This window comes from Carcharodon carcharias, chromosome 4 (genome assembly GCF_017639515.1).
Source record: "Carcharodon carcharias isolate sCarCar2 chromosome 4, sCarCar2.pri, whole genome shotgun sequence".
Lineage (NCBI taxonomy): Eukaryota > Metazoa > Chordata > Chondrichthyes > Lamniformes > Lamnidae > Carcharodon > Carcharodon carcharias.
This window is the reverse complement of record NC_054470.1, coordinates 85,516,350-85,532,249: the sequence shown is the minus strand read 5'-3', so window position 1 is coordinate 85,532,249 and position 15,900 is coordinate 85,516,350. Positions and strand designations below refer to the sequence as shown.

Genomic DNA, 15,900 nt, shown 5'->3' with positions numbered 1-15,900 from the left:
TTTTTTTATCTTTTTCTTTACTCTTTAAATCTGATGCACACGTTCCTCATTATAGTATCATATCTGATGATTTTAGTTTTTGTTTCTTTCTCGTTCTTTGTTAAAAATCTCTTGTTCTCTATGTTTCCATTGTTCCAGTATTTCTGTGTGATTTTCATAATATGCCTGATGTTGCTGATGTTTCTGTCTCTTAAACTTGAGGCCAAAAATGGTAGGCTGGAGGTGGGTACCATATAATGCGAGGCTGAGTAAATTGGACCTATATTCTTTGGAATTTAGAGGAATGAGAGGTGATCTCACTGAAATATACATGAATGTGAAGGGGCTTGACATGGTAGACACAGAGTTGTTTCATCTGGCTGGGGAAACTAGAATACATGGGCACAGCCTCAGGCTAAAGGGCCAATCATTCAGGACTGAGATGAGGAAAAACTCCTTCACTCAAAGATTGTGCATCTTTGGAATTTTCTTCCCCAGAGAGTTGTGGATGTTGCATCATTGAATATATTTAGGACTGAGAGAGACAATTTTTTGTTCTGTCAAGGAATCAAGGGATATGGGGAGTAGATGGGAAAATGAAGTTGAGGCCGAATATCAACCATGATCATAATGCATGGCAGAGCAGAATCAAGCAGCCGTATAGTCTACTCTTGCTCCTGTTTCTTATGTTCTGCATGAAATAAAATGTAGGTGGGGATCAGGCCAGGAGGAATGAGGAGTTTGGAACTGGAAAGAAGCAAAGGGTCGAGGTTGCCACATTAAAGAGAAAGGGCTGAGAGGGGAGGGAGATGGGGAAGGGATTTGGAGGTCAGAGTCCAAGACTTAGAAGAATGAGAAGGTAGATTAGAGGCTATGGGTTGGCAGTTATGAGACAAGAATGGGATGAGAGATTTAGGATCAGGATATAGTAGAAACTGGAGAGGGCCAACATAGATCCTTTGAGGATTCCAGATAACATTGTAGGTACAGGAAGCAACTTGTAATTTTCTGGCTATGACTGGATAAATAGGAATCAAACCTGATGAAAGCAGTCTCAACCAAATGGACAAGGGATAAAAATAACACTGCCTTTTATGACCACACAATGTTCCAAACAGCCAATGAAGTATTTTTGAATTACAATCATGATTACGACATAGTAGCACGAAGTCCAACTAGATGGAGTACTGCTAAACGGAGTGCTTGTTTAACTCAGGGAAATTTAAGGGTTGATTTCATTCTAAGATCTAGGAAAGATTGCAGTTAGCATTTATCTTTACTTTCGCATTAAATTGTAGTTTCTTTCAGCCTTTGTCAGTGGTAAACAAGTTGCTTGCTAGTTGTAGCTGCCGTCTTCTTTTCCATGAAATGATGATGATCGACTGTGCCCAGGGTGTATGTCACTTCTGGATTGGACAATTATTGTGATTGTCGAAGTCGATTTGTGACTAGCAGTCCCTTCTGTAGCTGTCATAGATGAGTCACGTTGGCCCAAGATCGACTGAAGTTTTTTCCTTCAAGCATGCTCTCCTTTCTTACAGACGTCCTTACATCACAGATGTGGGTGGCTTGTTGGTCTCGTGCCAATAGCATGAACGTTGTCGAGCATGTGTTTGGGGATGCAGCCTTCATCCATTCTTAGCACTGACCCAATCAGTGAAGTCACCTCTGGTTCAAGGGAGCAAACAAGCTGCGGATCCCTGCATGCTGGTGTACTTCGATATTTGACATTCTGTCTTGCCAGGAGATGCCCAATATTCATCTGAGGCAGCGGAGATGGAAGCTGTTCAGCCTTTTCTCTTGACTTGCATAAGTTCCCCGTGCCTTGCTACTGAGAACACATATGGAGCTTTGTTTTATCGGTTAGTTTGCTACTGGTCCACAGTCGACCTCTCAACTTTGACATTAAAGCTGTCAAGGTAGATTAGAGGCTAGGGATTGGCAGATAGGAGACAGGAACGGGACGAGAGATTTAGGATCAGGATATAGTAGAAACTGGAGGACCAACGATAAATCCTTTGAGGATTCCAGATAATATTGTAGGTACAAGAAGCAACTCATGTAATTTTCTGGCTACGACTAGGTAGATGGGAATCAAACCTGATGAAAGCAGTCTCGACCAAATGGACAAGGGAGAAAAATAACTGTGCCTTTTCTGACCACACAATGTTCCAAACAGCCAGTAAAGTAAGGGATGCCAGCGCGGCACATCAGCAAATAGCAACTCACAGACTAGAACTTTGGTCTTCGCGCCAAAGTTGAACAGCTTGCCTTCAGCTCTGACATGCAGGTAGATGACCTCACTTGAGTTGCTGAAAGCGTACATTAATTGGGTGGCTAGTTACAACTGGTTCACTAGCTAGCAGGGTCTGATTCAGGTCTCTGGAATTTCAGCTAGTGTAAATACAGGAGGTTTTGTTAACACACAAAGTAAGTGGCACAAAATCCAGCAATGCAAGACAGAATACTTGCTTAACTCTGGAAATTTGGAAAGGTCATAGCGGACTGGAAAACTACAGATGTTAACACATTTATTCAAGGAAGGAGGGAAACAGAAAGCAAGAAACTATATAGGCCAGTTAGTCTGTCATTGGAAAAATGATGGAATCCATTAGTAAGGGAGTATAACAGGGCATTTAGAAAATCATAACACTATGTGCAGTAACTATGTGAAAGGGAAATAGTGCTTGATAAATGTATTAGAGTTCTTTGAAGACGTAACAAGTGTGGTGGATAAAAGGGAACCAACAGATGTAGTGTATTTGGATTTCCAAACGGCATTCAAGAACTCCTGGTGTTGGGGTTTTCTATTAATATGGATAGAGGATTGGCGAACTACCAGGAATCGGGATAAATTGGTCATTTTCAGATTGGCAAACTATAACTAGTGGAGAGCCACAGTGCTGGGGCCTCAACTATATACAATCTATATTAATGACTAGGATGAAGGGACTGACTGTATTGTAGCCAAACTTCTTGACAATACAAAGGTAGGTAGGAAAACAAGTTGTAAGGAGGGTACACAGAGTCTGTGAAGGTTTATAGATAGGGTGAGTGAGTGGGGAAAAAAATGGCAGATGGTGTATAATGTAGGGAAAATGTGAGATTGTCCACTTTGGTGCTAAGAATAGAAAAGCAAAAATATTGTTTAAATGGACAGACTGTAGAATGCTATGGTATTGGGGATCTGGGTGCCCTTATACATGAATCACAAAAGGTTAGCATGTGGGTATAGCAAGTAATTAGGGAGGCAAATGGAATGTCGGCCTTATTACAAGGGGATGAAGTATAAAGTAGGGAAGTTTTGCTGCAAGCTGTATAGGACATTGGTGAGACCACACCTGGGGTAATGTGTACAGTTTTGGTTTTCTTTTAAGGAAGGATACACTTATATTGGAAGCAGTTCAGAAAAGGTTCAGTAGGTTGATTCCTGGTATGAAAGGATTGTCTCATGAGGAAAGCTTGGGCCTATACTCATTGAAGAATAAGAAGTGATCCTCTTGAAATGTATAAAATTCTGAAGAGCTTGACAGGGTAGGTGCTGAGAGGATGTTTCCCCTCGTGGGGAAATCTAGAACTGGGGGCACATTTTAAAAATAAGGGGTCTCCCTTTTAAGGAGATGAGGAGAAATTTGTTCTCTCAGAGTGTCATTAATCTTTGAAATTTTCTACCCCAAAGAGCAAAAGAGGCTGGGGGCTGGGTCATTGAAAATGTTTAAAGTTGAGTTAAACATATTTTTGATCTACAAAGGAGTCAAGGGTTTTGGAAGGCAAGCACGAAAGTGGAGTTAAGCCCACAATCAGATCAGCCATGATGTTATTGAATAGTGAAGCAGGCTTGAGGGGCCAAATGGCCTTCTCTTGCTCCTATTTCTTATAGGAAATGTGGCAGTCAATTTGTGTGCAGCAAGCTGCCACAACAGCATATTATACTGACCAGGTAATCTGTTTTTGTCATGCTAATTTTTGTGCTCAGGTCCCAGAGAGGTAACTGACCCAACAATCTTCTGTGAGGACAATGCTCTTACTCTTGGCTGATGTGAGGAAAGTTATTAGAAGAGTATGATGCTCTCAACAGTTTCAAAGGTTGCAGACAGCTCAAAAAGGATCATTTACCATAGGAACCATCACGTAGCATGTTATTTGTGTCTTTAAGATATTCCTAATTTTTTCAAGTACCTATCTAGCTATCCCTTAAATGCATGGCGGGCAGGATTTTTACCTTGTTGGGCGGGCGTGGCGGACGGGCCCGTAAGCGGTCACGAAGCCAACCGCCACCCGCGAATTAATGACCAGCCAGTGTGAATCGTGCGCTGCAACGCTGAGCGTTGCCTGGGTGGGGGCTGGAGGAGGGCAAGTGCAGGTGTGCAAGTGCAGTTGCACACACTGAAAGCTCCCTGACGGCACAGAGCTCCCTCAAGGAGCTGAAGATTTTTACAAACACAAATAAAGAATTTCAAAATGCTAAAAACATGTCCCCTCATGTGACCCTGTCACATGAGCAGGGACATGTTATAAATGAGATTCGAACATTTTTATTGTATTTTTAATTGCTGTTGGAAATTTCATCCTGCCCGTGTATGAGATTTCATAAAAGATCCAAAGGCTGCCTGGCTGATGGCCGAGCAATGAAAATTTTCATTGAATTATTCATTTAATGGCCTGAATAGGCCTGTTAATCGTTGGCAGGCGCGCTGCCGACGCCAGTGGGCGCCCACTGACCGAAATATCGCACAAGTGCGCGATGACTCTGGGACACTCGCTGACGTCGTTGCGCATCATTTTCCGCTCGAGCGGGTCGGGCGAGCTCCCGCCCACTCAGCTAAAAATTCTGCCCATATTTATTATTGACCTCAACTGTTCTATGTAATTGCAAGTTCAGCATTCCAAACAATCACTGATTATAGAATTTGCTCCTGAATTCTTTATTGGATTTATTTGTGACTGTCTCACATTTATGGCATTTCGTTTTGGTTTTCCTCACAAGATGAAGCATCTTCTCTATATCTATCCTATCAAATCTTTAATGGCCTGTATTTCTTCGCTACAGAAAATAGCCACTGGCTCTTCAGTCTTTCATTTCTTGTTCATGGAGCACTGTCAGAGACAGTTGCAGTATGAAGTGATGGGGTGTAGGCCTGTGGCTCCTGCTATTGATGTAAATCCAAACACCATAGCTGGTTGCTAAATGGAGTCTGGCTCTTCTGCACGAAAGAGGAGGATGATAAAAAACAAGACCAATAATTCTATGAAAGTTCTATCTTAACAGAGCCCTCTTTATGTGGAAGTTGGAATCACCATGACTGCTTAAACTGCTCCTTTTTTGGCAAAAATACTGAGTTTAGTTCAATTAATATTTCACATTCTATAACATTGTGAGTGAAAGGTATGTCAAGAGGTAAGTCTGCTATAACAACACATCAATGTAAAGGGTTGCACCTCCAACTGTGAATACTATTTCTATATAGTTTGATTAAGAGTTTATTTCAGTCAGCAAGAGGTTCTAATTCTCACCAGACAATTAACTAGTTCACCCATTCTTGATTAAATAAAGCCAAAAAATTATTGAAATTTACACAAATATCTTACATTTGAGGAATAGCTGAGTTTCCTGTGGAATCTGAAACCTGAAACTCCAAACTGTCCGATGTTACTTCTGATGAAGATCTTATAATGTAAATGATGCTCTTGCTGTTCAGGTCTTTCTGTGTGAACTTATTGCGAATGAATCCTCCTAGGCAGCAACAAATCACAAGGTAAGTACATCTTTTAAAGTACATGAGGACAGCACTTCAGCCAGTGTTTCATGAATAAATATATTTATTCTGCAATGCCTATAGTAAATAGAACCCCAAGGATCGCGAGTAATGCATTGCTAGCGTAGGTTTTAAAAAATCATTAAAATGTAGGATGTGAACTGACAGCTGCCGATTTATTGCCTGCCACCCGTTGCCTTGAGAAAACAGTCCAATGAGGCTTCACTAGATTTATTTCTGGGATGAGAGGCTTGTCTATGAGTGATTGATTAGCATGGACCCATATTCTCTGGAGTTTAGAAGAATCTTCCAAGAGAGACTGCCTGTGGATTGATGCTGCAGTCCAGATTCAGATTAGATCTCAGATATCAAAGCGAGAACCAGTGAGTGATGATTGTCCTCCTTGAGTCACCAAGCAACACTCCAGACATGCTGCCATGAGTGTATTGAGGCAGTAGTGCTCCTGCCTCTTGAATATTGGCAAGATGCTTGAAGAGACTGCATCATGTCTACTCTGTTTGTAGTGCACACTGATGGAGTTATGATCCCATAACAGAACAGCCACATGCTCCAGAGGCTGCCTAGCATTCCAAGGATGAGGCCATCATCATGCAAGATTGTAACCACTAATTCTAAGATTAGTGTCCTTCATTGTGATGCTAAGGATAGCAATGAAGGTGTTCATGTCAGGGCAGCATGGAGGGTACAGGTGAAGGAGGCTCGTATAAGCTAGTTGTCATCATCATCCTGCAACCTTGTGGCAACAAGCATCTGACACATCTGAACTGTGCTATAGCCTCCTCCTCTGAAGCCCCAGCTTCCTCGGCCTCATCAAGCTCAGCCCAGCTCAGCTTGATGTCCTCCTCATCGGAGGAAATGTGCAGTTCCTCCATCTCTCGATGTGTACAGCGCAGCAAGCCACGATGATACAAACATACGAACAAGGAGCAGAAGTGGGCCATTCAGCCCCTTGAGCCTGCCCCACCATTTAATAAGATCATGGCTGATTTGATAGTAACGTGAAATCTGCATCCCACCTATCCCCGATAACCTAACACCCCCTTGCTTACCAAGAACCTATCCACCTCTGCCTTAAAAAAATTCAAAGACTCTGCTTCCACCAGCTTTTCAGGGAGAGTTCCAAAGACTCAGGACCCTTTGAGTGAAAAAATTTTGCTTCATCTCTGTTTTAAATGGGTTACCTTTATTTTTAAACAGTGACCCCTAGTTCTAGATTTTTCCACAAGATGAAACATCCTCTCCACATCCACCCTGTCAAGACCTCTTAGAATCTTATATTTTCAATCAAGCCCCTTCTTACTCTGCTAAACTCCAGCAGATACAAGCCGAGCCTGTCCAACCTTTCCTCAATAGACAACCCACCCATTCCAGGTATTAGTCTGGTAAAACTTCTCTGAACTACTTCTAATGCATTTATGTCCTTCCTTAAATAAGGTGACCAATACCGTACACAGTACTCCAAGTGTGGTCTCACTAGTGCCCTGTACAGCTGAAGCACAGCCTCTCTACTTATGTATTCAATTCGCTTTGCAATAAATGATAACATTCTATTAGCTTTCCTAATTAATTGCTGTATTTGCATACTAGCCTTTTATTATTCATGCACCTCAGAGCTCTGCAATCTCTCACCATTTAGATAATATGCATCTCTTTTATTGTTCCTTCCAAAATTGAAAATTTTACATTTTCCCACATCATACTTCATTTGCCAGATCTTTGCCCACTCACTTAACCTATCTATATATTTTTGTAGCTTCCTCATGTTCTCTTCACAACTTACTTTCTTACCTATCCTGGTGTCATTAGCAAATTTGGCAACCATCCCTTCAATCCCTTCATACAAGTAATTTATATACATTGTAGACAGTTGAGGTCCCAGCACTGATCCCTTGTTACATCTTGCCAACCTGAAAAATACCCATTTATGCCTACTTTCTGCTTCCTGTCATTTAGACAATCTTCTGTTCATGCCATTGTGTTACCCCCTATACCAAAAGCTTTTATTTTGCACAATAACCTTTGTTGCACTTTATCAAATGTCTTCTGGACCTCCAAATACAGTACATCCACCGCTTCCCCTTTATCACCAGCACGTCTTACTCCCTCAAAGAATTCCAGTACATTGGGTAAACATGATTCCCTTTGTTGATGCTGCCTGATGACCTTTAGCTTATCCAAGTGCCCTGCTATAGCTTGTCTAATAATAGCTTCTAACATTTCCCCTACAACAGGTGTTATGCTAACTGGCCTGCAGTTTCTTGTTTTCTGTCTCCTTCCCTTTTTAAATAATGGGGTTACATTTGCTATCTTCCAATCTAATGGCACTTTCCTCGAATCTAGGGAATTTTGGCAAATTAAAAACAATGCATCAATTTTCTCACTAGTCACTTCTTTTAAAGATGCCAGGATGAAGTCCATCAAGAACCAGGCTTTCATCAGCCCACAGCTCCAACAATTTACTCAGTACCGTTTCTCTGGTCACAGAATCACAGAATTTCACAGTGCAGAAGATGCCCTTCGGCCCATCGGGTCTGCACCGATCGTGAGAAACACCTGACCTACCTACCTAATCCCATTTACCAGCACTTGGCCCATAGCCTGGAATGTTATGACGTGCCAAGTGCTCATCCAGGTACTTTTTAAAGAATGTGAGGCAACCCGTCTCCACCACCGTCCCAGTCTGCGCATTCCAGACCATCGCCACCCTCTGGGTAAAAAGGTTTTTCCTCACATACCCCCTAAACCTCCTGCCCCTTACCTTGAACTTGTGTCCCCTCATAACTGACCCTTCAACTAAGGGGAAAAGCTGCTCCCTATCCACTCTGTCCATGCCCCTCATAATCTTGTACACCTCGATCAGGTCACCCCTCTATCTTCTCTGCTCCAACGAAAACAACCCAAGTCTATCCAATCTCTCTTCATAACTTAAATGTTTCATCCCAGCCAACATCCTGGCGAATCTCCTCTGCAGCCCTTCCAGTGCAATCACATCCTTCCTAAAATGTGGCGACCAGAACTGCACACAGTACTCCAGCTGTGGCCTCACTAAGGTTCTATACTACTCCAACATGACCTCCCTACTTTTGTAATCTATGCCTCTATTGATAAAGGCAAGTGTCCCATGTGCCTTTTTCACCACTCTACTAACATGTCCCTCCGCTTTCAGAGATCTATGGACTCACATGCCAAGGTCCCTTTGTTCCTCAGAACTTCCTGGTGTCATGCCGTTCATTGAATACCTCCTTGTCAAATTACTCCTTCCAAAGTGAACCTCACACTTTTCAGGGTTAAATTCCATCTGCCACTTATCTGCCCATTTGACCATCCCGTCTATATCTTCCTGTAGCCCAAGACATGTTAACCACTTGGCCGATCTTTGTGTCATCCACAAACTTAGTAATCCTACCCCCCACATAGTCATCTATGTCATCCATATAAATGACGAATAATTGGGGACCCAGCACAGATCTCTGTGGTACGCCACAGGACACTGGCTTCCAGTCACTAAAGCATCCCTCTGTCATCACCCTCCATCTCCCAGAACTAAGCCAATTTTGAACTTACCTTGTCAAATTACCCTGCAACCCATGTGCATTTGCTTTCTTTATAAGTCTCCCATGTGAGACCTTGTCAATGGCTTTGCTGAAATCCATATAAACTACATCAACAGCACACCCGGTCACCTCCTCAAAAAATTCAATCAAATTTTTTAGGCATGATCCCCTTCTGACAAAGCCATGCTGACTATCCCTGATCAAGCCTTGCCTCTCCAAGTGGAGATAGATTCTCTCCTTCAGAATTTTCTCCAATAGTTTCCCTACCACTGACGTGAAACACACTGGCCTTTAGTTCCCTGGCTTATCTCTACAACCCTTCTTAAATAGCGGAATCACATTAGGTGTTCTCCAGTCCTCTGGCACCTCCCCCATGGCCAGAGAGGAATTAAAAATTTGGGTCAGAGCCCCTTCAATCTCCTCCCTTGCCTCCCTCAGCACTCTGGGACACAAATCATCTGGACCTGGAGATTTGTCCACTTTTAAGCCTGCCAACACCTCCAATACCTTGTCACTCCCTATATCAATTTGGTTAAGAACCTCGCAGTCTCTCTCTCCGAGTTTGATATCTTCATCCTCATTCTCTTGGGTGAAGACAGATGTGAATTATTCATTCAACACTCTAACGATGTCATCTGGCTCCACCCATAGATTGCCCCCTTGGTCCCTTATGGGCCCTACTCTTTCCCTGGTTATCCTCTTCCCATTGATATACTTATAGTCACCAGCTGTAACTGGTGACTGTAATTTTCCTGACTTCGCCCCCACTTCCATTTTCTGGTTTATAGCAGCTTCTGGGATGTTATGTGTATCCTATATAGTGAAGACTGATGCAAAATACCTGTTCAAATCATCTGCCCATCTCCTTGTTTTCCATTATCAATTTTCCAGACTCACTTTCTATCAGACCAACGTTCACTTTGTTACCTCTTTTCATTTTTAAAATATTTATAAATAGTCTTACTCTGTGTTTTTATATTTCTGGCTAGCTTTCTCTCATACTCTAATTTTTCCCTCCTTATTAATCTTTTAGTCATCCTTTGCTGTTCCTTATAATATGTCAAATCTTCTGACCTGTCTTTGCACAATTATATGCTTTTTCTTTAAGTTTGATACTATCTTTAACCTTTCTCATTAGCTACAGATGGTGTGTCCGTCCCTTCGACTTTTTCTTACTCGTTGGAATGTAACTATTCTGTGCATTCTGAAATATCCCCTTAAATATTAGCCACTGTTGACCCATCTCTTAACCTAATTTCCAAATTCACTTTAGCCAGTTCAGCTTTCATGCCCTTATTTAAGTTTAAAAACTTAGTCTCAGACCCACTCCTCTCTCACTCAAACTGAATGTAAAATTCAATCATATTATGGTTCCTACAGAGGGGTGCCTTCACTATGACACCATTAATTACTCCCATCTCATTGCATAATACCAGGTCTAGTATAGCCTGCTCTCTGGTTGGCTCCAGAACATGCTGTTCTAAGAAACTATCCCAGAAACATTCAACGTACTTCTCATTTCGGCTATCTTTGCCCATCTGACTTATCCAGTTCAAAAGTAAATTAAAATCTCCCATGATTATGGGAGCTTGTCTTTCTGATAAGCTTCCATTATTTCTTTCTTTATGCTCAACTCTACATGTAGTTATTATTAGGGGGCCTGTACACAACTGCCACAAGTGACTTCTTGCTTTTACCATTTCTCATCTCTACCCAAACTGTTTCCACACCCTGGTTTCCTGAAGTTAGGTCATCTCTTTCAATTGTGCTCATAACATCATTAACTAACAGAGCCACCCATCCACCTTTTCCTCACTTCCTGTCCTTCCTAAATATTCTGTACCCTACAACATTCAGGTCCCAATCTATGTCTGCCTGCAGCCATGATCCTGTAATGGCTATCAAATTGTAATTATTTATTTCTATGTGCGCGCTTAATTCATCTGTTTTGCTTTGAATGCTACGTTCATTCACATACAGAGCAGTTTTATCCTTTTATTCTTTTTATAACCTCTAGTTTCATCTGTTGATTTACTGTTAGACTTGTACTCTCTATCCCTCCCTGTCATGGTTTGTTTTCATTTCCCGTAAGAATACCCTTTTCTTTTGTCTTGTCTCTGCTCTTTGATTTACCACATCTTTCCAAATTTGATTCCTTGCCCCCACTATTTAGTTTAAAACCCTCTCTACTTCCATAGTTGTGCGGCTTGCATGAACACTGGGCCCAGCACGATTCAGGTGTAGACCGTCCCAATGGCACAGCCCCCACTTTCCCCAGTACTGGTGCCAGTGCCCCACGAACGGGAACCCATTTCTCCCACTCCTGTCTTTGAGCCACAAATTCATCTCCCTGATTTGTCCTATGCCAATTTGCATGTGGCTCAAGTAATACAGAGATTATGACCTTTGAGGTGCTGCTTCTTAATTTGGTGCCTAGGTCCTCATACCAACTATGCAGAACCTCCTTCTTTGTCCTTCCTATGTCATTGGTACGTACATGGAACATGGTGACTGGGTCCTCCTCCTCCCACTTAGTTCCCCTCCAACCCCAAGCAGATGTCCCGCACCCTGGCACCGGGCAGGCAACACAGCGACCTGGACTTGCTCTTTGCTGCAGAGAATGGTGTCAATCCCCCTGACTATACTATCCCCTACTATGACTACATTCCTTTTTGCTCCCCCCACTCGAATGGCTTCCTGTACCACGGTGCTATGGCCAGTTAGCTCATCCACCCTGCAGCCCCCACTCTCATCCAAACAAGCTGAAAAAACCTCAAACCTGTTGGACAATTGTAAAGGCTGAGGCTCGCAGTCACGCTCTCCTGTCCCTGACCACTTACCAAATCAGAAGACCCTGTCATAAGACGTGTGACTGCCTCCTGGTACAAAGAATCCAGGTAACTTTCCCCCTCCTTGATGCATCGCAGTATCTGTAGTTAATCCTCCAACTCAAACTCTGAGCTGAAGCTGGTCAAACTTCAAACACTGCAGATGTGTTTGCCCTGGATCAAACTGGAAACCAGGAGTTAACACATGCTGCAGCTGTGACACATCACCTGCCTTGACATCCTTAATGTGTTCTAATAAACTATTTAATTATTTTATTCAATTATATATTTTATTTTTGTTTTTGTATATTTTATTAACCTTGCCACCAGTTGCTAGACTATTTTGAATCTTAGGAATGGAATAAACCTTAGTCACTTACCAGACACTCACCAGATAACTAGCTTCTTCTCCTATAGCAGAGTACGACCACTTCCTGAAGGCTGAGAAAGCAAAAGAGCACCTCTTTCCCTTCCTTTCCTAACACCCTAATTATCCAACTCCCAGCACTCTATTCTAAGTTGCAGTTCTTGCAGTAAACCTTACCAAAAGTACCTCTTTCCCCCAGGCACCGAATTCCTACTTTGAACCAAATTCCCACTCGGTCTCTGTCTCACTCAGGCTGAGTTTTCCACTCACTGATCGTGCGCCTCTTACGGATGTGGGAGGTCCTCTGGGGAAAGCACTGGAAAGTGCCGCCTGAACAGTCAAGACACCAAAAATACATCTTCAAGATGCCAATAGTCTGCTCAACCAAGGAGCATTTTGCAGAATAGGCCGCATTGTACCTCTCCTCTGAAGTACTTTGTGGCCGTCGAACTGGAATCATTAGCTTTAAATGGGTAGCCATTGTCACCAAGAAGCCAATCCTGGATGTGCTGAGGACCCTTGAAGATCTGTGGCACCTGTGACTGATTCAAGATGTACAAGTCGTGGGATTTCCCAGGGTATCTACAACAACACTCCACAAGCTTGACACCATCCAGGGCAAAGCAGCTCGTTTGATTGGTGCCCCATCAACAAACATTCACTCCCTCCACCACTGATGAACAGCAGCAGCAGTGTGTACCATCTACAAGATGCACTGCAGAAATTTACCAAGGCACCTAAGACAGCACCTTCCAACCCATGGCCACTGCCATCTAGAAGGGCAAGGGCAGCAGACACATGGGAACACTACCACCTGGAAGTTCCCCTCCAAGTCACTCACCATTCTGACTTGGAAATATATCGCCATTCACTACTGCTGGGTCGAAATCCTGGAACCCCCTCCTAACAGCACTATGGGTGTACCTACACCACATGATCTGCAGCAGTTCAAGAAGGCAGCTCACCACCAGCTTCTCAAGGGCAATTAGTGATGGGCAATAAATGCTAACCTTGCCAGTGATGCCCACATTCCATGAATGAATTTTTAAAAACCTCTCACAGACCTGCATAACTTGCTCTGGTGGTTACAGATCAGTTGCGCATTGAGAAGGTGGGAGCCTTTTCTTTTGGTGAATCATAGTGGCTTCTGCCGGGGAACTCCTAAAGCTACATGTAAACAGTTGATGGCACCCTGCACCTATAGGAAGCCAGAGATCATGGCAAACCCCACTGCACTGGCAGCCTGGCTGGTTTCATTCAGGGTGAACTGGATGTGATTTTGTGCATTGCTAAATAGGGCACCTCTCGGATGCATTTATGAGCAGATGCTTGGGATATGCCACAGAGGTCCGCAGTGGAGCCCTGGATCAAGCCACGAGCAAAAACATTCAATGCAGCAGCCACCTTTAGGGCCACTAGCAATGGATGGCCTCCCAGTCCCTGTGGAGTCAGCTCCTCCCAAAGAATGTTGCAGATGTGAGCCACCACATGCTTTGACAAACGAAAGCATATATGGCACAGTCTCTTGCTCATCTGTAGGTATGAGAGGTGTCTTCAGTCATGCCAAATGCCTCCGTAGGATGGGTCTGTCAGCCTCAGTTTCTGGGTCTTGATGGGGCCCCACTGGCCCATGTTCCTCAGGATGAGGCTCTCCCTTTTACCCTGCCCTTCTCCTTCTCAGATGCCTGATTGCCATGAAAAAGACAGCATTGCTCACTGCATCCATTCTCAACTGCTGCTCAACTCAGCGGAAACATTGAACAGGTACATGATTGAACACAACCTTGTAATGTTCACCTTCCAGTCACAAGCTAGGGAGTCAATATGAAGCCCTTGGATAGCCCTCATTCCAGATTCCATCCTCAGATCATCCTTTGCAGCTGTAGCACAGCCTTTAGCATCAATGGAAATGCGACTCCACCACCCCAGGCATGGCAGCACTTTCAGAAAGAAAGTTGGATCTGGATGAGGGCAGCCAGATACACTCACTGTATTGAGTGCCCGCACTGTATTACCTGTTTCCCCAACCACAGATCACAGGTGTCTCCCCTGACTGTGACTGTGCCATCTGCAGCCTAGTGCCAATCTAACAATCCCCAGGACTGACGTGTCTGAGGGACTGATCATGCCCTGAACACCATGCTGGACATGACTGAGGCAGGACAGACAGGTCTCTCCCTCCCTGTTCTGGGCTCAAGACAGGCTTGCCAAGCACAGCCTTCTAAATTGGTGTGCAATTGCCCAGGACAATCTATGCTTTCTGGCCCCAACTAACATCAACCCACCTCTCCCCAGTCATCTGTCTCTGTTCACCTTCCCCAGTCAATTCCCCCTGTCATGTGTCTCTGTCCATCCTTCCCCCTTGAGTCTAGTTAAACCCCCCTCCCCTCAACCTCAGCTCTTTGTTTCCAGCCCCTTTCCTTGCCTCTGTCTGGTCTCACTCCCCCACAGTCAAGCCTTTGCCTTCCAGCCCCTTCCCCTGCCCCTGTCTTGTCTCAACCTCACCTCCCGCACAAGTCAAGCCTTTGCCTTCAGACACCATCCCCACTTGCCTTCCTGCTGGTTTTGCCTGAACAGCCTTGGCACAGAGTTAGAGCAGTGGTGAGCAGAGCACAGTAAAAGGTAGGTGAGCGCTGCGCGCACAAATCTTAAGGTCGCGAGTAAAGTGCAGTTCACCAGGTGCACATTTGTTGTATCTGGTCATGATTCACTCTGGTCTAATTTGAATTGAATTTGAAGAATGAATTAAACCCACAGTGGGAAGTAGAGAGTGAATTAAACTCACAGTGGGGCGTGTAGACTGAATTAAATCCACATGGGAACTGTGGAGTGAATTAAACCCACAGGGGGAAGTAAAGAGTGAATTAAACTCACGTGGGGATTGGGGAGTGAATTAAACCCACAGTGAGGAGTGCAAAAATAGCTGTCAGCAAAATTCTGGAAGTAGTAATCTAGGCTGTCATCAAGCGATATCTATTTACCAATAATCCATGCAACAACACTCTGTCCAGGTTCCACCATAAAATTATAGAATGGTTACAGGAGTGGAGGCAGCCCCTACTCAGCACATCGTGACTGTGCTGGCCCCATGCAGGAGCAATTCATCAAGTGCCTTTTTCCCATACCCCTGCATTTTTCTCCTTTTCAGACAATGATCCAGTTCCTTTTTGAATGCCTTGATTGAAGCTCCCTCCACCACAATCTCAGATCCAAACCACTTGATGTGTAAAACAATTTTGGCCATTGCTTTTTTTTACCAATTACCTTAAATCTGCACCCTTCGCTTCTTGATCCTTCTACCAATCGGAACATTCTGAAGGGGGAGGGTGAATGCAGAACATTCTGAAGGGGGAGGGTGAACAGCTAGAGGTTGTGATCTATATTGGTACCATTAC

At 43.7% G+C, this 15,900-nt stretch overlaps 1 protein-coding gene across 1 annotated transcript in view; it reads right to left on the bottom strand.

Annotated features, from left to right (window-relative positions):
- LOC121277230 (FRAS1-related extracellular matrix protein 1-like) overlaps positions 1–15,900 on the bottom strand; it is a 391,688-nt gene that overhangs the window by 51,342 nt on the left and 324,446 nt on the right. Inside the window, exon 26 of the mRNA XM_041186416.1 lies at positions 5,569–5,713. Within this exon, the coding sequence (XP_041042350.1) occupies positions 5,569–5,713 (145 nt within the window). The remainder of the gene's footprint in view (positions 1–5,568; positions 5,714–15,900) is intronic.